The following is a 24,753-nucleotide window of genomic DNA, read 5'->3' on the forward strand; positions in this document are numbered from 1 at the left end:
AGGACAATGCTCGATTAGATTTTTCTTCAGGTCAGAGGTGATTCACATACCACTGGCTGCCATGAACTCTCAACAAAAGGGACCACCTCGCCGTTCTCCTGAGGGTTTTTCTCTTTGAACTTTTCATTGTGACCTCTTTCGTGAAATCTTCTTACTTATGTTATATAAAGAACAGAAGGGCCAAGTAAGCTCAAGGAATGCAGAGGTCCTGGTTGAGAATGAACCTGAAATATGGACCAAGCGTTGCACATCGTTTTAACATGTTGGGTTTGCACTGAACCAATGCATAAAATTACTTATACTCTCATCTTTAGATCGCAGAGAATCTGAACACAGCTAAGCAGGTGTTAAACTGGAATTTGTTTGGTGTGTGTGTGTGTGTGTGGAGGGAAGGAGGGGGTGCTCTGTGGTTTCAGGGTTGCCATGGGTGCACATGCAGTAGCACAGACATTAATGATGTTATAGCTAGGGAATGATCAAACAAGCTTGCATGATCTAGCCATGGTGTAATTTTGGAGGAACCCATTGACAGTACGAAGGGAAACCACATGAAACTTCTGATAACGTGTTTTAGTCATTGCTTGTGTTAGACCCAGAACTGGCATACACATCGTTGGAGATGGATAGTGAGGCTGAGCATCCCCCGATGACCTTGAAGAGTGAATGTGCTGAGGAAAGCCCAATTAGCCCTTTACTGCTGAAGCTTCGAAGGACATTCCTATCTTAGACGTCACTGCTGTGTTTAGGTATTGTCAAGCTTTCTTATCAAGGCTGTGTAGGCTACTGCATGCATGATAAGTTGGAGATATTGCACTGTATATTTTGGCCTGTAAACCGACACATTGCTCGTGACCTTCACCAGGCATAACCCCAGGAAGTAAATAGAAAAACCTAATAACTGGTGGGGTCAGAGGAGCTGTGCACTGTGTTAGGCTTCCTCTTTCCCTGCCTGACCTACTGATACACACTGCCGATCACAGCCACCCTGAAAACTCTAAATCACTCTGAGTTTGAATGCAGAAGCTCAAGGAGCAAGAGTGGATCTTCCTGACCTGAGAACAGAAGACCCCATTACCCCTCTTGCACCTCGGTGTTAGTTTTGCCGGAGGTGCACTCAGAGGCAGCACTCCATTAGTTCCAGGAAATGTCTTTTCCCCAGGTGCTGTTCCCAGCGTCTTCAGTGTGGCATCACTTACTACTGACAAACAGGCCTGAAATGATCATTCCCCCACGCTTCATCTTTTCTATTGGATTTGTACGCCTCCTCGAGCTCTGTACTGAGGGGAAACGTCAATGAAACCTGCGCCAGACATTCTGGTTTGGGCTCCTTTCATTTGACCTAGACATACCCTCTACTTATATTTTGCCTTTTGTTAGAATGTGAGAATGAAGTGGCAACACTTCATGCAAATAAAGACAATAGGGTATGATATTGCCATGATTGTCTCCATCAATAAGATGTTTAGTGAAATTAAAGGTGAAAAAGAAAATACACACAGCTGTACACACCATGATGAAAACGAATAGAAGAATAATATGACTAAGAGAACCCAACACAGGTCCGCAATCACAACCCGACCTGCACCTCTCTTCTCCACAGAGCTCTCGCACTGGCTGAGATACTGTACAGGTCTGTGCTATGTACTCACAAGGGGGTAGAAAGGTCAAACCAATTACACATCTTTGCCCTTTTTAGCAGGAAAGGAAGACACAGATCTGCCCCCATTCCTTATTTATTTCCCCTGGGAGGGTTCAATTTGAGCTCTCCGTTCAATTAGCCTGCCATTCCTCTGTATGGGCCGTCCACACCAGAACAGAAGCAACACAACAGCAGCTGGTAGCAGTGAACACTCAGGTCATGATAAGCCTCTGGGACTGCCCTGACTGTGAACAGACCTCAAAACACACTGAATATGACCCCTCATGAAGCCATTTCCACGCCTGGGGACTATCAGAGTGTGCTCTCCGAATCTCAGGGGTTTGGGCATATGCTCGCACTGTCTGTGTGTGCACTCGGGCCGCCATATGTGTTGGCGGCATCGTTATCCTCCCTCTCCCTCTCTCTCCCTCGCCCTTTCCCGCTATTGTTTCTCTGAAGACTCTCCTAGAGGACATGAGAGCATACTCATATCATTGTGCACTTTGTGTTTAACACTCATTTCAAATTGATTTATTTTACAGGGTCCACCCCACCATGGCCGCCCTCCCTGCTGAAGCTTTAATTGCCGCCACCACAAGGAAAGAAAACCATGTGTCACTGCTACCATATGTAAACTGCACTTGCAAAATACATCAAGGCGTCTTCTAGGAACACAACGCGTCTCTTGAGTCTGCCTGCAGTTGATCCTTTTCCTCCGAGATGAATGTGTTATTTTCTCTGTTGTTGTTTTCGTGTGTTCACAGATAAATATATCTCTGCTTCACGGCAGCAAAAAAGATGGCATCCATACTTAAGAGCATCCCTGTCGTCCTCCAGAGACAAAGTGAGAGATTGTGAGGAATATATTCCTAGTGTTTGTTTGCTGATGTAATAGATACACATCAAGCCGGCAGTGACTCACAGACTCACGGAGAATCACAAGGTTTCCTCTCACTGCATCAGCCCAATCATTGCTCGTGCATCACACCCAAACAGCCATTCAACTAAAAAGTGTGCAATCATCCAATAACACTGATAATCTGACATCTTAACCACCTACATTTGCTACCTGAAAGGGTTCTGAAGAGAGCTAATTCCACCTTTTAAAAAGGTGTTCTCTCACTCTCTGTGGGTTTGTGTGGGTGGATGGGTATGCATTTGGTGTGTGAAGGTGTTTGTAAATGTTTGTGTGTGTGTGTGTGTGTGTGTGTGTGTGTGTGTGTGTGTGTGTGTGTGTGTGTGTGTGTGTGTGTGTGTGTGTGTGTGTGTGTGTGTGTGTGTGTGTGTGTGTGCATATGTGTGTGTGTGTGTGCGTGTGTGTGTGTGTGTGTGTGTGTGTGTGTGTGTGTGTGTGTGCATATGCGTGTGTGTGTGTGTGTGTGTGTGTGTGTGTGTGTGTGTGTGTGTGTGTGTGTGTGTGTGTGTGTGTATGTGTGTGTTTCCACCGTGTGGGAGGCAGGGTAGTGCAGCAAGCAGCAGATGGGTGTATAGGAGCGGTTCCCAGGTGCAGTGCTGTCATACGCAGGGCTGTGATGTTTGAGGAGGTTAACCCTCTAATCTCGCCCACTCCCACCCCTCCCTCTGCACTACTTCAATCACCGCCGCTGTTCCTGCTCTCACCACGGCAACATGGTTGCTGTGTTCTGGACACACAAGATGAAGGCGGGGTGGGCGATGGTGTGTGTGTGTGTGTGTGTGTGTGTGTGTGTGTGTGTGTTTTAGGGGGGCTGCGGCGTCTGTGTGGATGTGTGTGTGTGTGTGTGTGTGTTTTAGGAGAATATTTGCTCTGCTGTGCACAGGCAAGTTCATTAAGCCCTCAAAGGAAGCCGCTTCATCCCTGATCTTCATGGAGCGCAGCAGACTGTGCGCCGTGTGCAGCCGCAGTCACGTTAGAGCAGCTATGGAGATCTGGACAGGGAAAAAAGGTGCATTCTGACACATACCTACATTTGACCGTTGAGTATAGAACTGTGACAGGTGGTGTCAAATGGAGGCTCAATGCCCTGCAGTTTATTCATCAGCCTGTACATCAGAGGGGCATGACATTTTGTGGCTGTAACACACCTGATTATAATACAAAATGGAAAATAGAAAGAAAGCACTTGTTTGTTTTGTTTGTATTTTGACGTATTGTTATTGTTTTGCACAAAGAAAGAAGACCTCATGAACAACAGCACAACATTAAGTCAAAATAAGCTGCTTAATTTCCAACGTCATAATCAATCAATCTCATAACTCTTATTGAAATTTGGTCTACCAGTTTTATGTGGGTTTTTAAAATAGTTTTATTTGAGAGTGCACTCAGAAAGATTACACTGCTAAACAAATTGGAAACATGTGTATCACAGAGAAGGGGAAATAAACACTACAGGAAAGATTGTGAATGTTTTCAGAGATCAATTAAGCCAGCCAGAGTTATTGTGGAGTTTGGGGAGGAGTACTGAGGGAGTGAATAAGTGAGTGAGTGAGTGAGTGAGTGAGGGAGTGAGGGAGTGAATACATGAAAGACTATTAAAAATACTGAATAAATAAATAAGTGAATCCATGACTGACTGGACATAGGGGATTGACAGCGCAGGTAGATGAATAAAAACACGAGTGAAAAATACAGATAGGTAGTTGTAGCTAATTAAAATGTAAATATAAGTCGGCCAGTGTTTGTTTCCCTTCCGTGCCATATTGAAGCCCTGTGGAGTCAGTAAGGCACAGCAGTGCTGTCTGTATGACTGAGCGAACTTGAGATTGCAAGAACTGAAGCTGAAATAACTAAGGCTGTGGCCAGGTTTGCTCTCAGTGGAGTTTAATTGGGTTTGTGTTCCTGCATCATAATGGCTTCCTGCGCTCTCCCTGCCGGTGGAGCTGATCCTTTCATTTCCCAGGGTGCTTTGTGGGCCGGGTCCCGAGTGAGCCTCCTGCCTCAGACCAGCAGCAGAATATTCATGCAGCTGGGAGGTTGGTGGGAGAAGGCCATGTTGGAGTGGGCTGAGAGACCCCTTAGCCTGGGGGACATGACAGGAGAGCCCTGAGCAGGGCTCCAACAACACACTAACACACAGCAGACAGACTTTCAGTCCCCTACAGCAATGTATTGCAGAAGAAGTCTCTTTTATATTTTTAGTCAAATATTTATCAAGATAATTGTCAAACAAACACGTCATTTCACATGTTGATGGGTTCTTGTAAAGCAGCAGGTTCAGAAGTGATGCTAGACTAGTTTCCTTCAGTTCTGCAGCGAGTCCCTTTAGTAGAGTTGGTCTCATTGGCGTCAGAGACCTTGGAAGAGTTAGTGCTCTCCTTTTCCTCCGGCTGGTCTGAAAATACACCTAAACAAAAACACTGCATTCTTGACAAGCAAAACACAGGAAAAGATTTTGAACAACAACAACAATACTCTTCTCGAATGTGTCGTTGTGAGATCCAGGGAAAGTACGATTCTGTGTCTGACGATTCTGTGTCCTTCCATCATTCACCCAGGCCTGAGGATTGCATACCGTTACAATATGTCATATAGCAATTCATATTTACATTTCACTTTTTATTCAAGTTTTACAGTGTGATCTCTGTCTGCTCAATTAAACATTGTGATTTTGTGGGCAGTTAGTGTGCTAGCTTGCTTTGTAAACAATTAATTTAATCAATTACAGCAATTAGCTCTGAGTTAAATACATTTCTAAAGCACTTGCTATGGAATTTAATTTATCTACAAAAACAAAATATCAAGTGCTCGGTTGTGCACAGGATGATGTTTTCAAAGGGTTAAGGTGTTTTCCTCTCCACATGGTCTACTTGTAATGTCGTACCTTGCTGCCCTCTCAAGTTTGTTTTTCAAACTCAGTGTCACATCTTGATGAGAGGATTACAGACAGGAGTGACCCAGGGGTATTCCCTAAGCCTCTTAAATCTGACAGACTATATGCTCTCATTAGATAAGCAAATGTGAGCTTGAATGTATAATTCACATGGGCTGAGGAATCAGAGGGTGGTTTAGGAGTGCTTCTGTCAAGCACCGTGTAAGAGGGAGAGGAAATCTGGATCCAGAGGCCTACTTGGATTGGTGATAAAGAAATACAGACTTAGAAGTTGCAAAACAGAGGATGTAGGTGCTGTGGGGATTGAGCTGGAGCAGCAGCACTTGAAGATTCAAAAGCGCTTTCTCTGCCATCTCTCTCTCTCTCTCTCTCTCTCTCTATCTCTCTCTCTCTCTCTCTCTCGCTTCCTCTCTTAAGCCTCGACGATGCAAATGCACCGAGTGGATCTGGTGTCTGTAGCGAGGAAAGGATTGCTGAGGCGTGGTGCTCCACTCGCTGAGACAGATAATTGAGACTTCAGCATCTGCTTCTCCCCAATACAGAGAGAGAAAAGAAAGCAATAGGAACAAGAGGGAAATTTCATAGAGCAGACATCATCTGCGCTCACAGACTGGACCGTAAAAAAGACCATTTTGAAAAGGAGCTTCACATCATTTTGATGTAATGTATGTTACTGGAACACATGTGCATCTCTTACATGGCAGCACTAATCCAGCCATGCAAATCCATGTAGAAAGTGCTCCTTTTGTGTGTAATCCCAGCAGAGTTTTCATGGGATTAAAACAAAGGGAAAGCAAAGCTGCATGTATACTATATAGTCAACCCAGCAGTCTTAAAAAGGCAACCACAATCCATATTCTCGCCAAAAAACACTATGAGTGGTAGGTGGAGCTTTTGCACTCCTCTATTATTTAAACGTATCATCAGTCTTCAAATGGAAATTGTATCGTGCATGCTGTTGATACTGTGATTAAAATTCAGTCAGCTCTTATCATCATGCTTTTATTTCCCCTGAGTAATAAGGGAAGTTGGATAGCATTTAATTTCAAACCACTTCTTTTCATAAACACAACCCACATAGGTTATAGCCAAGATTGAGGCATTATCATGCCAAATAAATCTGTGCAAGCCATCAAAGACGCTGATTTGCATAATTTCATAAATAACGTTAAAAAGAGGAGGTATGGCGTCTGTATTGTAACAGTAAACTCCAGATACCACACCAGGAAAACAGGAAAATGAAGCAGTAAAATGGATAATCCATAATTGAGGATCCAGGGAGTTCCCCTGTATTCATCCCCATTTGCCCGAATGATGACCTTTCACTCAAATCCTCACCTTTAACCCCACCCCACTAATGCAAGGTGACTAGCTAACACAATCCTGAATACACATTGCTAAGTCCCATCGACATTCCATTATGTGTGACTGAACATCCCTCTCTCTCTCTCCCCCCGCCTCTTTCACTCTCTTTCTCTGTCTCTCTGTAGGTTTCCTCTCTTCATTACACATTCTATTGCTATCTCTCTCTCTCTTTGTCTCTCTCTTCCTCTCTTTGGCACATTCTATAACCTTTCATTGGGCTCTTGATTTTCTGCATATATAATTTAGTGATCTTCTCCTCCCTTTACTCATTCTCCCAGTCACTTCATTTCGGTGTGATTTGGGGTTTTTCTTTGTTCACAAAGTCAGCTAATCATTTTTGCTTTTGAGTTAAGAGCAGTTTTGTTTACTCTGCCCCCAAATGGACAACCTAGGGTTAGTATGGCTCTTCTGGGCTAGTTATAATGAAATAACATTGTTATAATAATTATATTAGTTCTGATATTAATATTACCTTTCAGAACATCTTTGTGGATGAAGACAGGAACAAATGTTTGAATCAAAACCAGAGACCAATCAGCTTTTTTTCATGATGTTATTGAGAAAATGATTATGTAAAAGCAACTACACAAATATTTCCTTCTTCTCAATATTCCCAACGTTTTACCTTATGGCTTTCACCATACAAAGTGTGCACACTATGTCATACCTCTAAGGAGAGGAAGAGGCCCATGAAGAGTGATTTGGAAGTTGCAAATAAAGCAGTCAGTCAGACAAAGATAAGACAGAAGCCTCCTGCGCACCCTGAATTATGCATTATGTATTTATCAACACTCTCAGCAGATTTGTTTTGACTTTTAGCAAGAGCATTTCTATACCATAATGTTGGGGGTAATTACAAGGCTGGTTTGAACTGTGAGGCTTTGCAGAGATAATCTTCTGCCGTACTCTGGGAAAAGGAAAGGGGAATTTATATTCTGAAGGCAGGAGCATGTGTGTGTATGTGTGTGCGTGTGCCTTTGTGAGTAAGTTTGTGTGTGCGTGTGCATGCTATGCAGAACTCCCATCGACTTCGATTTGCTTGCAAACACAACCAAGACTATATTAAATGCCCTTGCATAAGCTACATTAACATTTATTTATTTCCGAGAAAGATACGGACAGGGATCTGCAAATCTTGACATCATACCATTTACAGCATTTGCAGAGATAACAAACAAGGTAACATTTTGGGACCATGACAACATGCTTCCCACTCTGCATGCTGCTCATGCTTGTTGCTAGAGTCTGGTGACATACTGACACAGGAAAATATGGGATATCTCATTATTACAGGAAAGACAGTTCATACTTTAACTGACAAAAGTGTTTGTAATATGATTAGTAATGGGTTACACTGGCCATGGGGTTTCCCAGACGGAAGGAATAAATGCTCCTATTTTTTAATTTAAAAAGGGTTTCCCAAATGAGAGATACCTCTGTCCTCTGAGAGATACCTCTCATAACTATTCCTGCAATGTTCCTTCATACCTTCGTGGCAGAGTGTTGTGAGATGCCATAAAACCAGAAACAAGATAAAATCTAACATAATTAGAATTAAATCTGAAGAAAAAAAAAATCTACATATCCTATTGCTACACCAAGTAGAAAAGGGAAGGAAGCAACCATGAAAGCTTGTAGACGGCTGTGAATGCTCTGCATTGTTACAGCATCATTTTCCTCTTTCTTACATGACCAGTGACTCCATGACTGGTGCCTCTTGTTAGTGCTAATGTTGTTAAAGCAGGAGCGGCAAAAGTACCAGGCTAACACTGGTATGTCTAAACACATGCTGGATCAAAAGGCTCAGGCCAACAGCCTCTTGCTCCACCTGACCGGAATCCAATTAAACCTTTATGGTTCCTTCAAGGGGTGGGGGGTGGAGAGATTCGGAGGAATGATGAGGGACAAAGAGGGGGGGGGGGGGGACTTGTGCATGCCAACACACAGAGAGACATATAAAGGACCTTGTGCCACTCATTTATGTAGCCTGTGGGGGAATATATTTTAAATGAATAGATTTGGGCAGAGATTAACATATAGTGTGACGTGATGCTATCAGTCTAGGTGCTTCCTTCGCAATTCCAACAGTTTGCATACATTAGTTTCTTAGCCAGTTTTATTTCATAACAGCCTATGGTTTATCAGCGTTGGTTCCTCTATCCAACTGCTCCCGGTGTGTGCTTGATGTCTACTAGTTTTTAAAAATCTGCAATTGACATATATGTTCAGCCGGCAATGTCGTGGGTATCCAACCGCAATTCGGACGTCGGTCTGAGTCCTAGAGGGTCTGTACACAAGCAGAATCAAGGAGTGACACACCGATTGCCATACGAGATTGGTGACGTCACAGATTTGGAACGGCACGCGTCCCAGTCAGACTAGAGCGCCTTTCTACCTCTAGATCACTGTGTTAACGGAGCGCAAGCAGTCAGGAAAAGTGGATAATGCCAGCGCAGCCGAGTAAAATGTGGCTTTTGTGGATGTGCATTACATGTCACTAAAGGGAAATTAACGATAATCAGCGGATCTATGTGTGTGACTTAAGCTATTACATTGTGCGAAATGCTCGCATACACAGTTTATCGAAATTTCCTTGGATTTTTCTGATTGGAACTTTGGTGTGGACATTCATTCAGCGGGTCTGGTGAGTAGGCTAAACTGCATGGCAAAACATGAAACAAACGAGAATACTTTTAGGGCTATCTTTAGGAGAGACGCTACTGACAGCTGGAGTTTAATAGCCCAGTCTGACCGTAGACCACCAGCAGCCTCACGCTCGCAATATCAACAAAAACTGAACAATGACATCCAGCCTTCTAGCAGCCGACGCTCCTACAAGCAGTAGTATCAGTTCCCACAAACGTTTTTTTGTTTATCTTTTCTAAACTCATACTGCAGATCGAATTGTTTGACTTGCTTAGCCATAGCCTAAATCAATAAAAGCCCTGCAAATTTAAGTCAATTTTACTGTCCATGCCCGTTTCTCGGAAGCAATGAAGAAGTGAACTGCGCTCCGGAGAGAGCATTTCTAGTCAAGGCAACAGTAGTGAGAGAGCGCCATCAATCGCCGCTCGTCGGCTGTGGTAGCCTACCTTAGCCAATGCTTTCGGACCAAGTGGCAGCACTGCCTTTTGCAACGGCAACCCCTGCAAACAGCCTACTGGTAGACGGATTTTGCCGAGGCATTTAAAAAGAAGAATTAAAGGGATGGACAAAGAAACGGATTGGAAATCCACTGTGTTAATCAATAGTTGTGAGAATATTTATTAATACTGTTTATTAAACATAAATATCGTAGGCGCTATAGATTAGACAAGAGAAGGTTGCACCAAAATATCTCCACATAGCTTACGTGTGTGAAGCTACATTGCGGACAGCGTAAAACCGCTTGCTTAAGCAGTTAAGTTTAAGTTTATCAGTTGGCCTAAATAACTTTTAACAGGGCATCACACCTAGTATAATTGAATGTGCATAAAATGTCCCATGCACAACTGGTTTCAAAGCAACCAGATGTGTGGGAGAATCCTGCCATGTGTAAGGGATGGCCATATAGCCTATAAAACAAATACATCAAGACATAAACCAAACGTATCGTTTATTAAGTCATAGCCTACAATTTACTATATGATGGACATTATATTTCATGTGGTGACATTATTGACAGAAAGAGGACTTTTTCTCAGGATCTAAGACGGTTGATCAAGGGTTGTTACACGTTCATGCCAGCAGTAAGTAGATCCGGACGAGCGGAAAGATACTGTGCAGGCGCGTGAGAGAGAGCAGGGGGAAAGAAGGCACTTCGCGCCAGAGAGCGCTGGGAACGACTGAGCTAAGGAGTACGTCGATACCATGCAGAAAATCGGATTTTATAAACCACATGAAAAACCTCCGTATCAAAGTCGTTAATGAGGGAATAGGTATGTACATTGGGGTGTTTTGTTGCACGTAAAAAAGTCTGTATGATTTACCAGTCTCCGTTGGCATTTTCTATGCGAAAAAGTTAAGCGTTCTCAAAGTAGATAGCCTGCGGGTAGTCTTTTGTAGTTACAAATCGGAGTCCGTGTGATTTGACTTCGGGGCTCGAGGAAACTTTATTTAAGAGTAGGAAAATACCACATACAGCCAACAAGTTGTCGTATGTTTAATTTATATGTGTCAGCGTTTCTGTTTTCTAGGACTGTGGTCGTTGTTGTAGCCTATGAACAATCTAACATTATACATCTGGCTAGCGCACGACTGAAGTGAATTAAATGGTGCGGGTGCAGGTGGGGGATGGTGTGTGAATTTTAGCAGAGAAAGAAATCTTCAGTTATTTGTTAGGTATATTCGTTTGAGACTTGTGGTTAAATTTAACGCGTCTCTCTGGAATTGTAAACGGGGACAGCCGAAACTATAGCATTGATTTGTGGCTGTTGTGTTAAAGTTAATTTCACTGGTCACAATTGCATTTGCCTTCCTTCTCTTTAAGGATTGCTTTGTGACTGCCTTTTCATCTAAAATCTGTTGAAGTACAATGCACCCACCGATTTTTTTTAATTTTTAGTTTTTTTGTATCCCACACTACAACCCATGCGCATTAGTTAAGTATCGATATGGTTGAATCTCAAACCTGCAGGCAAGAGAGCACGGAGACTCTAGTTTAGCTAGCTAGCTAACTAACGTTAACTATTTCTACTACAATACTAAGGCATATCATGTAGTATATTTCGGCAGCAATTTAAGAAGCCGGGAAAACCCTACACCTCTGTTCCAATACTATTAGGTGAAATGCATAGACTTTTGCCGTTATAGATATCTATGAAAGGCCACCACTTTTGCCTTCCATTCCATTCTGCAACGGGTGTGCTCCAAAGTTCTGTTTATTTTAACCCCGCCAAGCAGACGGTGGACATGCCAGCTCACAACTCCTGAGAGGGCCCCAGTGTCTGATATAGAACTGGCCCGTAGATTCGTATCACTGGAGATAGTTTTTGAAACGTAAGAATGAGCAGGGTATTTTTACATGCTGGCAAGCCAGTTGCTATCCGACGTAGTCTCTCAAAGTATTTCACTGCATTTATCAAAGCTTTGCCGTTAATGGGAGGCTTGTAACCCAAGCCCTGAATATTTCAGCTCACATAGAGATTGCTGCGCAGATCTCAGAATCGCGAAGATGCACGTAATGTTAAAGAATGATACATGTAATTAATGCATATTTGGACCTACTTTGATATATAATGGGTTTGATAGACATTGCACGATCTATTGCAAGGTTAGTATGTGTATGCACTGAAATCCGACGCATTTGGTTTGTCATTGCACCGACGTCAGCTCAAGCTGAGGAAAAGCTATGCATTAGCAGGGTTTTCGGTGAAGTAGACATGGAAAGCGAATGTCTTCGTCTACTTTTGTTTTTATTCATGAAAAGTCTGGCTGCATATTCCCTGTTCTGCGTTAGTCACAGGAGCCGTTATAGCGCTAAACCGTGAGCTTGAGATTGCAACGGAGTGATTCACATATCAGTTTAAGTGCTAGAGAAATTACTTGGGGGAAAAAAACCGTACTGTGTTGTGTGTCTTTACACTAGGTACCAATTTTGATAAAAATAAAAATGTAAATGTCTTTCATAGGTCTTTGCTCTGATGGGCTGATTTACCGCTGTACCTGATTTGTGTTATCAGTGCACTATACAAAACATGTAATATGAATTGTTTGTAACATTGTAGTTGACATTATTAATTTACTAATTTATTAATTAAAATGTTACTAATTTACTTGCATTTGACAGTTTAAACTGTAACTCATCAGAGATTGCAGGAAAGCCAGGAGATTCTAATGTTTTTTCCCCTATCTTTTGTTTGTAGGTGGTTTGGTGAAGAACACTCAGCCATCATGGGGATTCACTTGACTTCAGTGCCTGCAGTGCTCTTGCAGCTCCTCTGTGGCTGCATAGCAAACCAAAGGCTGGGAGAGACAGCATTGCCTGTACAGTTCACCCACTCTGTTTACAATGCCACCATATACGAGAACTCAGCTGCTAAGACCTATTTAGAAAGTCCAGTCAAAATGGGCATTTATGTCACAGACCCAAGATGGGAAATACGGTACAAGATTGTGTCAGGAGACAACGAGAACCTGTTCAAAGCTGAGGATTACATGTTAGGGGACTTCAGTTTCCTGCGGATAAGGACCAAAGGTGGGAGCAGCGCCATTCTCAACCGGGAGGTTAGAGACCACTATGTGCTCACCATCAAGGCTGTGGAGAAGAATACCAATGCTGAGGCACGCACCAGAGTCCAAGTTACGGTGCAGGACACCAATGACTTGAGGCCTCTCTTCTCACCCACCTCCTACAGCATCTCCCTACCAGAGAACACCGCCATCAGGACCAGTGTGGCCAAGGTCACCGCGACTGATGCTGACATCGGGACTAATGGCGAGTACTACTACAGCTTCAGGGAGTGGACTGATATGTTCGCTGTACACCCCACCAGTGGGGTTGTGACACTGACTGGAAAGCTGGATTATTCTGAAACCAAGTTGTATGAACTGGAGATCCTGGCGGTGGACCGGGGCATGAAGCTGTATGGGAGCAGTGGCTTCAGCAGCATGGCTAAGTTGATGATCAGAGTAGAGCAGGCCAATGAGCATGCCCCCGTCATCACAGCTGTCACCTTGGCCCCCTCCGGCACAGACAAAGACCCTACTTATGCCATAGTCACAGTGGAGGATGGAGATCAGGGTGCCAATGGGGAGATTGCATCACTCAGTGTTGTTGCTGGGGATCCACTCCAGCAGTTCAAGGCCATGCGGACTAGTCCTGGGAGCAAGGAATACAAAATCAAAGCAGTTAAGGACGTAGACTGGGACAGTCAGCCGTTTGGATACAACCTCACTCTGCAAGCCAAGGACAAAGGAAATCCTCCCCAGTTTTCATCTGCTAAAGTTATTCATGTCACATCCCCACAGTTCAAAGTGGGCCCCCCCAAATTTGAGAGGGCTGTTTACCGTGTCAACATCAGCGAATTTGCACCTCTCCACACACCAGTTGTTATGGTCACAGCTGTGCCAAAATATCCACATGTGAAATATGCATTCAGGCACAAGATGGAGAAAAATCTTTTTGCCATTAACCCAGACTCTGGCCTCATCACAACTGCGGGACCCATCCGCGCTGATTATGCCTCCAAGTTTGAGCTTGAAGTTGTCACTAGCGATAAAAATGCAGCTACTAAGGTCATCGTTGATGTCTTAAATGTCAACAACAATGCCCCGGAATTCCAGCAGACCTCATACAAGGCCGGCGTGGATGAGAACATGCCTGTAGGTACGAGTGTGCTGACCGTGAAGGCAACTGATTTGGACAGTGGTGAAAATGGGTATGTGACATACAGCATCGCCAATGCGAACCCTCAGCCATTCATCATTGACTATTTTTCAGGGGTCATCAGCACCTCAGAACAACTTGATTATGAGCTTATGCCCCGGATTTACAATTTGAAGGTACGGGCCTCAGACTGGGGTACTCCTTTCCGCCGTGAGGTGGAGTCGTCGGTCACAATCACTTTGAACAATCAAAATGACAACAAACCCCTTTTTGAGAATGTTGACTGTGATGTTACTGTGCCAAGGGACCACGGTGTTAGTGAGCAGATTACAACAGTGTCTGCCATTGATGCTGATGAGCTGCAGCTTGTAAGGTACAGAATTAAAGCAGGTAACGACTTGGATCTCTTTGACTTGAACCCCAACTCCGGGGTCCTTTCCCTGAGACATCCGTTGACTGATGGTGAGGCAGCGAAAGTCTCCTTTCATAGGTTACTAATAATTGCTAGTGATGGAGAGCATGAAACACAGCCAGTGGCAATGAACATCACTGTCATAACTTCACACAAGCCAGTCCATGTCAAATGCATTGACACCGGTGTTGCCACAATGCTGGCTGAGAAGCTGCTTCAAGGAAGCAAAATCCATAGTCAGGTGGAAGTTGAAGAAAACTTTTTAGACACTCACTCAGTGAACCGCTTCGCTCCTCTGTTCACTGACTCTTTTCCCAGTGTAATTGAGGTGAAAGAGGATCTGCCAGTTGGGGCTAGGATTGTGCATCTCTCAGCATCAGATGAAGACAGCGGTTTCAATGGAAAACTAGTTTATGTCATCTCTGGGGGTGATTCTGAGAGCCGCTTTGTGGTAGAGATGGATACTGGTTGGCTCCAAGTGTATGCACCCCTAGACCGCGAGACTAAGGATCACTACACTCTTAACATCACTGTGTACGACCTAGGGATACCTCAGAAGTCTTCATCACGCCTCTTAGATATTAAGACTCTTGATGCTAATGATAATGTCCCACAGTTCCTCCAGGATAGTTACTTTGTAGAAATTAGTGAGAGTATAGCAGTAGGGACGGAAATCATTCAGGTGGAGGCAAAAGATAAGGACCTTGGAGATCACGGGGTGGTCAGGTACTCTATTTTGGCTGACACCAGTCAATTTGCTATCGATGAGGAGACTGGTGTTGTGAGTGTAAAGAAGCCTCTGGATCGTGAAGTACACCCGAGTTTCACCCTGCGCATCGCGGCACGCGACCAAGCAACTGCTGAACCACAACTTGTGTCAACCGTGTTGCTCAAAATTGTTCTTGAAGATGTCAATGACAACCCCCCAAAGTTCATCCCACCCAACTACCGGGTAAAGGTACGTGAGGATCTTCCCATTGGCACTGTGATTATGTGGCTGGAGGCCCATGACCCTGATGTCGGACCTTCCAGCCAGGTACGATACAGTCTGGTGGACAATGGGGAAGGGAAATTTGAAGTGGACAAACTCAGCGGGGCCGTGCGCATCGTTCAGAACCTGGACTATGAGAAGAAGCAGGTGTACAGCCTCACGGCGAGGGCCAAGGATAAAGGAAAGCCAATGTCTCTGTCTTCCACCTGCCACATCGAGGTGGAGGTGGTGGATGTGAATGAAAACCTATACCGGCCTTGGTTCCCGTCGTTTGTGAGTAAAGGATTTATCAAAGAAGATGCGCCGATCGGTACTTCAGTGATGAAAGTGTCTGCTCAGGATGAGGATAAAGGCATAGATGGAGAGGTGCGGTACTCCATAAGGGATGGCTCAGGCCTCGGGATATTCTCCATCGATGAAGAGACTGGTGAGTAAATGTTACTTTTTCCACTGGCTGAGTAAAAGATGCAGTTTTGCATTATATATCCTAAGCCTACTCTTGTATTTTGCCAGCAAAATACAAAATGCTAGCTTCACAGGCTGTGAAAATGGGGAGAATAATTGTGTGTTCTCGCAAACATTTAAGCCATGGAGTTTCAAAGAGACATGATCAGCTTCCTGACTTCCGGCTTTCTTTTTTTTTCTCTGAGAGGAGAAAAATGATGGTAGGAACAGATGGAGCAGCTGTCTCTTTAGACCTGCCGTAGCCATTCCAAACTAGTTGCCGGGGTATTAAGAGGATTGTAGCACAATTTCTCTTTTCTCCACAATTTCTCTCTCGCCATTTTTATTCCTGAATTTTTTTTTCATACCTCTGTGGACTGTGTATGGTTACCTGTAATTGGAATTGTACGCATAAAAAATGTCAGAATTAGGGCACAGACTGGTGTATTTGTCAGTGAGGGTCAAAGGAAGTTATCGGAATCAAAATCACACTGCTCTCATTTCCCTGTCAAATGTCAAGAAACTACCCTATTCAGGCCATACAAAGAATGTATTAATATTTCTCTCAGCTGCTTACAACTGCAGCAACACCTGTGTCTTGGGCTTTAAATAATCATTCTGGAATTCAAACATTCTCTTTGTCACAGAAAGCTACTGGTTTTAAGTTAGGTCTGGTTCTTGCTGCACTTTTGAAATATGCATTGAATTACCATAATCCCAGTAGCTTAATGTCAGAATTTTCTCTCCTTTAAGTATATTTTTGCACTCCAATATAGGCTTCTTTTTTAATGTAAAAGTAAGCCTGTGAAAGTTCATACATAAAACATCAACCTTTCAGTGTATGTAGGCATAATTTTCACATTCCTCAGTTTTTAAGAAAAAAAAAACTTTTAAAAGTAATTAAAGCCCTTCAAAGAGTTTTAGCATGACAGGATCATTTGGGACCTCAGTAATGTTAAATGAAATGCATGGAGAAATTAGATGGACAGAGACGGACGCTAGCTCTTCATTAACAAGAGTAAATTAGCAGCGTCTGCTGTGAACCTTTGGGGAAATATCACTTTCTTTGCTGGTAAATTTAGCATGACAGGATGAGCCAGAATGGAGCTTCACCCCTTCAGGGCCATCTGTCAGCTATTGTTCTGGTCCAGTCTTATGGTGATGGTGTTGTGCTTTATTCACAAGATGGTTATTGATCATTTTCTCCTTGTTGTTCGAAGAGGTTGAAAAAATAAGCCTAAATGATGCTTGCAAGGGTACATTGTTGAGAACTGACGTGCAGCTGTTTTTTTCCCCCTCTTTTATTCTTTCATCCAATTTGAAACTCAGCTGAGATTGTTTTAAACTTGGCTTGAGCCCCAATCCACCAAAGGGTTTCTGCTTTCTGAAAATGAACCCTTAGTTGGGCGAGTATTCTCACATGTCCAGAAATCTCTGGAATGAGGTTAGCTAGTTTGTGTGGTGACATTGACTTCAATTCACCGAAAGGGCCCGTTACACGATACACCTAGAACTAAAGGACATTTGAGTAGCTTAGGTTTTTGGCTGGGACCACCCCTTATCCCCGCTGTCCCTTTCCTATGCCCCTCCCCCCACCCATCCCCCAGTTCCCTGTGAAAAGGATACAGGTCACCAGCAGCCCTGACCTGCTCTTCCGGGTCGGCCCTCCACCTCTGCGCCCTCCTTAAAGTGATTTATCTGTAATGGCAACGATAGGATTGCCTTGGTTTGAGCTGCCATTGTTAGGGATCACAGCCAGTGCCGGTAGCAAAGCAAATATGCCTGAGGGGAAGAGTGCTCTCTTGGGATGACATAGGTCTGGATGGGGGGTGGGTGGCAGGGGGCTGCCACATGTGGCTGAAAGATTACATTTCTAACAGATTAGTCTTACAGTGCTAGCCTGGGGGTTTAGTTCTGTGATGTAGCTGTGGAGTCATTCCTAATTAGAACTACTGTGGGGTGGTGGTTGGGGTAGAAGATGCAGACTAACAAGAGCAGATAAACAAACAAATGTCCAGCAACAATATAGCAACCCCCCCTAGACATTCAATACTGTCCAGACTGCCACACACACCTCCAACTCTGCAAATGTTTTATGAGAAGTGTACCCAAGGAAGACCCAACACATCTGTGGCTGGTTTACTTAACGGCTCTGGACTCCTGTGTTCTCCACGTGCAGTCTTTATTTATCCGTTTTATGCTCTTGTTCTGCAAGCCTCAGGGCTCAAGGAGTGGAGAAGGAAGGAATGTGTAAATGAAAAGTTCTCCAGAGCCTACTCTAAAAAACACCTCACCTCATATTTGGTAGGCTACATGTGGGGAATAGCTATAGCTATAGTTTTTTACAGCTCCATCCCATCCTTATATTTAGGCCTAATTCCTGCTTTATGTATTTTAGTAAACAGAGGAAAGAAGAAACTATATCCCATGTAACCTCGGGGTTCCTCAGAGGCAATGCTTATGATTTAGCATGTTCTGGTCTCATGTGTTTCAGTTTCCCCCACCCCCAAAAAGCAGAGGAAAGAACATCAGTAATTTGTCCTTTTTGGCCAAGATTAGCAGAAAACCAAAATTGTTACTTTGAAGCAGGTTATTTATTTTTTGGGTTTTTGCTGTTCTTCACTTTTGGCACCCTCAGTGGCTGGCATGATCTGTCAAGCTTATGGTTTGAAATCTAGTGAACCTCAGGCAGTTGTGTTTACCTCTGCAGATCACACAAATGTGTTTAAAGCTGGGGGATGTGTGGAGCCCTGCTGAGATTTAGTGTGCACCCTGGGCTAATTTTGGCCCTGATGTGTGCACAGACAGACTGCAAAGGTAATTGAGTTAATGGCAGTGCCTGACAGAAACAGGGGCCAGCAAGGTATGCCGCCAACTTGATTGATGTCGCCAGAGCCACGCATGGAATCCGCCTGCTTTATTTAATAAACCTCTGGTGAAAACAAGGAATAAATAGACGGGTCTCGAAATGGTGGGTGATCAAGCAAGCAGGGAGAGCTATGGCTGAGGGAGTCCAAGGAGAACTAGATTGCTCAGGGTCTGGAAAGGTCAGGCGAACAGCTTTGTCAACGGTGAGGATGATTGACCCAAATAAGAGTGGCTGTCATCAAAATGCTGAGGAAAGCTGTTCTGTGTCGGTCTGCTGCTGCCTCCTCGCACATAATTGATAAGTTGTCTTGCATTACCACTGCAAGGGGGGGTTAAAAAATAACCAAGAGAGGGGGAAAACTCTTGACCGACATCAACATCTGGAGCTGCTTAGACAGAAGTAGGTTTGGGTGGAGGATGTTGTTAGTGTTTGGCTGTGCCCAATCTGTGGTGATGTGGGGGTAGCAGTTGCACCACAGGCAAAAGGCAGAATGAGAGAGTGCACCTTATTTTCAGTTTATTCATTAGGTCTTTATTTGCACGAACGGATTGACTGCTGACATTTGAGGTCAGGGCATTGTCTGATCTCCTATGTGTTCAATTAAGCATGCTTTTCCATTCCAGCCCTCCTTTTCTTTACTCAGAAAGCTACCTTCTCTTCTTTTCCCTCAGAGGCCGAGATGTGCCTGTTTTTTCCCTTCGGTACTTGTTTGTCTTCCAAGAACTGTTAATTTTCTTCTTTTGCTTTGTTCAAACTCCTTAATGAAGTCAGCATGAAATTTCAAACCAAGTCAAATAAGCAAGATGCGATAAAGCAATTTGCACTCCTCTGGAGCACAGGCTGATAAGAGCATAAGGGCTGGGTGTAGGGTTCTAGCAAGAAGGGGTGGAGGGATGGAGTGGGTACGAGTGGGAAATAAAGCCTCCCTTTGACTTTTGCAATTGCAGAAAATGGCTTTGCCGTTTTAATGATGCTAATGAGAGGAACAGTGCTGCACATGATTTGTGTTGTAACAGTCAAGAGACTAATGCTTGGGTCTCTATGGAATTGCTTCTTCCTCAGTCCAAATTGCTCATTGGCTAACATATGCAGTGCCCTTTTGCTTATTGGATAATGTATGCATTGCCCTTTCGCTTCAACTTGTGTCAAAACAGCACAATGAAAGAAGGGCTTTGTGGAGCTGGATGAAATAGTTTGACATGTAATGACAAAACACTGCAAGTGTGCTTTTCCTCTTGGAAGAACACTCCCCATCACACACCCACACTCCCACCCCACCGTCTCTACAGTCCTGTCCCCCCATTGCCCTTCCTGGGCAAAGCGAGGTAGGCTGAGTCTCTCAGTGATGCCAGATAAGAGAGGTATGTGCTGAATGGTTTGTCTTTTCATGTTTGACTGCCTCCAGATCCCAGACTGTGAGAGGGAGGGGGTAAAAAGAGAAGGGGGCGAGAGAGAGAGAGAGAGAGAGAGAGAGAGAGAGAGAGAGAAAGAGAAAGAGCATGGTAGGTGGGAGGGTAAAGGGGGAAGGTAGGAGGTAGGAGGTGGCTGTCTACCTTATGTTCCCATGAGGTTGACTGAACGGAAGTGCCTAGTCTCAACTGAAATTTCTTTTCTCTTTTGGATGGCCTTGAATGTTAAACATAATTTAGCGTTGAAAGTGTGACTTTCTTTCTCCACTGTCTGAACAGACACACATGACTTCCAAATAATCTTTGCTTGAGGAACGTTGCCTGGACGACCAGACCAGGAATGTGAAGCAGCCCTGAAGTTGATTGTAGGGTGTTAAATGAAAGGCACACTTCCCCCCTGTTAAAAGTTTGTTGCTCTCTCAGCCCATTAAATCTTTTTTGGGCCCTGTATAGGTACCTCGTGCAGATGCCTTAGCCTTGATTGCAAATTAACTCTTGTTATGGTAATGCTACCAGATCAGGTCCATGGTTCGGGCGAGGGAGAAAGAACCCAAGTCTTCTGTGGGCAGCAACCATTGTCAAACGTTTGTGGGATTTGTGCTTTTTTTTGGATAAGGAAGTATCCAGACACCTTCTGTAATTTAGTGATCGTTGATTTTTAAAATGAATGAGGTGGTTTTATGCCTCACATAAGAATACATCAAATCGTTTGATTGTCTTTTTTCTGGCAATGTTGTGGTGACATTGATGAAGGATAACGTTAACAGAGCTCGGCAGAACAAGCACATGTGTTTAGGGGGCTCTGCATTTACATTCAAAGATCCACTCGTGCGAAACTGTATGCATTGACTTTTTAAGTGTGTGTGACTGAACAGTGCAAATTATTTTTTGCCACAATAAGGGTCTTAGGATGCCCACAGTGAGTTGACAGCCATACCACTAAAAGACCCTAACAATGAGTGATGAAGACAAATGTTCCCTGTTTTATTTATTTCTGCATTGTTACCCTGTAACAAAAAAAACCCACAGTTAACGAGCACAGGACTATCCAACCACATGTCTACTGAAATATCAACCAGCCAGCATTGTGGCACAACAGCACAACAGATTGGTCTGTGGGTACACCAAAGGTTGTCACTTGGGGCATGAGTATTGAGATGTGCTGTGGCTAGAGCATTTACTGTAGTAACACTTAGTTCAAGTAAGGCCTTCTACCACTTGGGCACATTCTGAGGTCCTTTGATTGAGGCAAAAATACACAGGAGAGAGGTTATAAATAGCAGGGGAGGGAGAGGAGAAAAAACTGGGGCTCTCAAAATGTCAGTGGCTTGCCAGATTTTGAACATATTCTCACTCCTTCATGTTATCCAGGTCCCTCTCTAGAAAGATGGAGAAAGTGAGCGATAGAGGAAGAAGATAGAGAAAAAGACAGAAGTTGGCTTTCAGGTCAAACTGTAATCGGCAAAGCCCTGACAATATCGGTGTGGTTATTTCAGGGGAGAACTATTTTTCTATTCTTGAAAGTATTGCAGTATAGGGCAGACAATGCGGTATGTTGGGGGGCGTGAGAGGGGGGGGGGGGTTATCAAGGGAACTGGCTTCTCCTCAACCCCCCCCAAAGGGCCAAAAGGTGGTAGGACTTAAATAATAATGTGATATTAAAGCAGGCGGTTCATCCAGCAGCTTCGCTTCGAGGCACCATACAAAAACAGTGGGATGCAATGACAATGGGAGCTGTCTGGGCATGTCCCAAAAGGCTCTCTGGACTGGAATTAACAGGCTAAAGTCAGAATATAGAGGCAGAGAGTGAGAGAGAGAAAAGAGAATCCCACCAGGCATGTTCTAATTGCATCACTCCCCTTCTTTCATTCAAGATTTTTTTCTTCTCTCCTCCCATTCCACACATTCAGTGGCTAGGGTTTGCTTTTCTCTGTCCATATGAACTCTAGCGAGTTCTAGCCTCTTCCATAAGTTGAAACATTAGTGTACAGTTGATAATGCGTTTTTACTAAATGGGGGGCTGTTAGTCCCCCCCACCCCTCCATATCGCTTTAAAGAAGATAAGATTAGGGTGATATATGGAGCAAGGCACAGTGCTCTACATTGTTAAGCTGGGGAAATGATTTTGTCTGTCTAAAGCACTGCTTCCCATGGGCCAGCTGTTGATATGGCTGCTTGTGCCAACAGTGGCTGCACACAACACAAACACATGCCGATGCATGAGGTGGATATGGGCTGCAGCTCAAACTGAGAGGCTTTCTCCGGATGCTAATCTCTCCGGGTGAGGATATCTGGGAGATAAGGTGGGGTGTGGTGGTGTGACTTGGCTGCTGTTGTGTGACGGACATGCATATCAGAAGTCATACACAGTCTGTTGGAGAGTAGTTGGTTTCCTCAGTTGAGTCTCAGGGTATTTATCTTTCTCCCGACCCCTTTGTTTAAATACATCTATATTGCCCCAAAAAAGTTCCAGTTCAGATAATGATTTCTTCTTTAGAGTGCAGTGTGCTCTTAAGAGTTGTTGCGTATGATCTTCCCTCAACTAGTATATAGGCTATGCTTCGTAATTTTACAAAGTAATGAAACATCACTCATAGCTGGATCTTTTAGACATGATTGGATATGGCTCTGCAGCCCCCCTCCCCCTCCCTGACACACGCTGTGGCTGCACTTCAGACTATTACATTTTTCAAAAGTTTCAGGCATTAATACTTATGTTGAAGATCAGGGTTACTTTTGAGCTTCTGAAAACTCTGGGAACTGAGGGAATGATATGATTTAAGTTGCGGGGGTATGGAGAGCTTAGCTTAGGACTGCCTTTAATACACCAGGCTCTCCACAGTGGAGGAATTTCAAATATTTTGCCAGGCTGTGGAAAAGAAAGGGGGAAAAGAGAGAGAGAGAGAGAGAGAGAGAGAGCTCACTGAGAGTTTATGTAAGCATGTGAGGCAGAAGGAGGCCTAAGAAGGTTGAGGAATGCAGAGAACGGGAGTACAGAATTAGCCAGCCTAGTTCAAAGAAAGCCTCTATTCCCCTGCAGACCCGGAGAACACAGGCCCAGCATTGCCTCTGAAACCTGCTGCCCTCCAGCCCTTTCAAATGCTCACACTCTCTCCCTACACTTTGTGATCTCAGGTTGAATTAACTTAATCCTGCCAGAGTGTCTGCCTGCTGAGGTCAGATGAAAAAAGCTAGAAAGAAAGTTTAGTCGCGCTGAGATGGAAGAAGGTCTCTTTGGTGTTGGTGCTTATTACAGACACGCTATTTTTATTGCCAGAAAAATATGATATTGACTCAGTTTTGGAAGCGGAGTTGCTGCCGTAGGAAAATGAGAACAGGGGGATAAACAGGATTTTGCGAATCGTAATCCTCTTTTGACAACCGATAATCTTTTTGGCTTTCTAATTTGTTTCAATTGCCAGCTTTTAATATGCGTACAATATGCAGTCTCTCAAACTGAAGCTTTGCCATGGTGCTGCAACATCCTCCATGCACATTTGTGAGATGTGTGTGTGTGTTTGCGGGGGGGGGAGTGAGTGAACGATACCTCAGGCACTATGTTTCTCACTTCATGTGTACAAATGGGAGTGTGTGTGTGTGTGCGTGTTATTTCTCCGTGTGCAGTTTTCCCTTCCTCTCACATTGTTTGGCCTAATACTAGTGTGCCATGGTGTGGCTGCTCGGTAGGGAGCGGGTTGCAGTTAACCGCTGACATTGTCAGCCTCTGATCGCCCTCGCCGAGAAGATAGGAGTGCAGGGTGTAGCTTCCCTGCTGTGAGCTAAAATGGTGCCCTGGCACAGTTCCTCATGTAAGCTCCTGATGCACTCACCACTCTCATTATGGATGATGCATTTGGGGCCCTCCCTCATTTTTTCTTCTGTTTCAATGCTGTTGGCCTCTTATTCTATGTTCTTTCTCTTCCTCGCTACAGACTCGCTCTGCCCCCTCGCTCTGTCCCAGTCCTGCTCACATTCATTGTCTCTGTCCCTCTCACTCTATTACCCTCAAGCAGATGGGTTCCCCCTTATGTGCCGTGGTTCTGCTTAAGGTTCCTTCCTGACTAACAGGGAGTTTTTTCTTGCCCGTGTTGCCATTGTGCTTGCACTAAGGGGGTTTCAGGCTCTGGGCTCTGTAAAGCGCCTAGAGACAATTGTATTGTTATGGCGCTATATAAATAAAATTGAATTGAATTGAATTATTATCCCTCTGTCTGTCTCTCCCACCATGCTCCCACCATCTCTCTTTCTCCATCTCTCACCTCTGTTTTCCTAGTCCCTCGCTCATGCTTCTCCCTCTTCCTGTCTCCTCTCTCCCTACTTTTCTTCCAGGCAGTATGTAGCTTAGCACGGGCAACGGCCCTCATTTATTGTTCCAAAATTCTATCAGTTCACTTTCTGAAGTTCAATCAAGTCACTTCTTTGGTGGATCTGTTACTAGTTGAAATGATTGCCATCAGTGGTACCAATACGAACTGATTTTAAGCAGGCTATATACCAATAAACACAGAC

General features: G+C 44.1%; 1 protein-coding gene across 8 annotated transcripts in view; it reads left to right on the forward strand.

The window, feature by feature from the left end:
• Positions 1 to 9,212: 9,212 nt before the first annotated feature.
• The window catches only part of fat1a (FAT atypical cadherin 1a), a 75,218-nt gene continuing 59,677 nt past the window's right edge, over positions 9,213 to 24,753 (forward strand). For 7 of the 8 annotated variants that reach the window (XM_031559790.1, XM_031559792.1, XM_031559794.1 and 4 more), the window contains exons 1-2: positions 9,213 to 9,457; positions 12,657 to 15,949. In XM_031559790.1, coding sequence (XP_031415650.1) covers positions 12,685 to 15,949 — 3,265 coding nt within the window. In that variant the 5' untranslated portion in view covers positions 9,213 to 9,457; positions 12,657 to 12,684. Of the gene's footprint in view, positions 9,458 to 10,162; positions 10,731 to 12,656; positions 15,950 to 24,753 lie in introns of those variants that run through there. The other variant, XM_031559791.2, reaches the window with a different exon arrangement.

The sequence above is a fragment of the Clupea harengus genome, chromosome 22, assembly GCF_900700415.2.
Source record: "Clupea harengus chromosome 22, Ch_v2.0.2, whole genome shotgun sequence".
NCBI lineage: Eukaryota > Metazoa > Chordata > Actinopteri > Clupeiformes > Clupeidae > Clupea > Clupea harengus.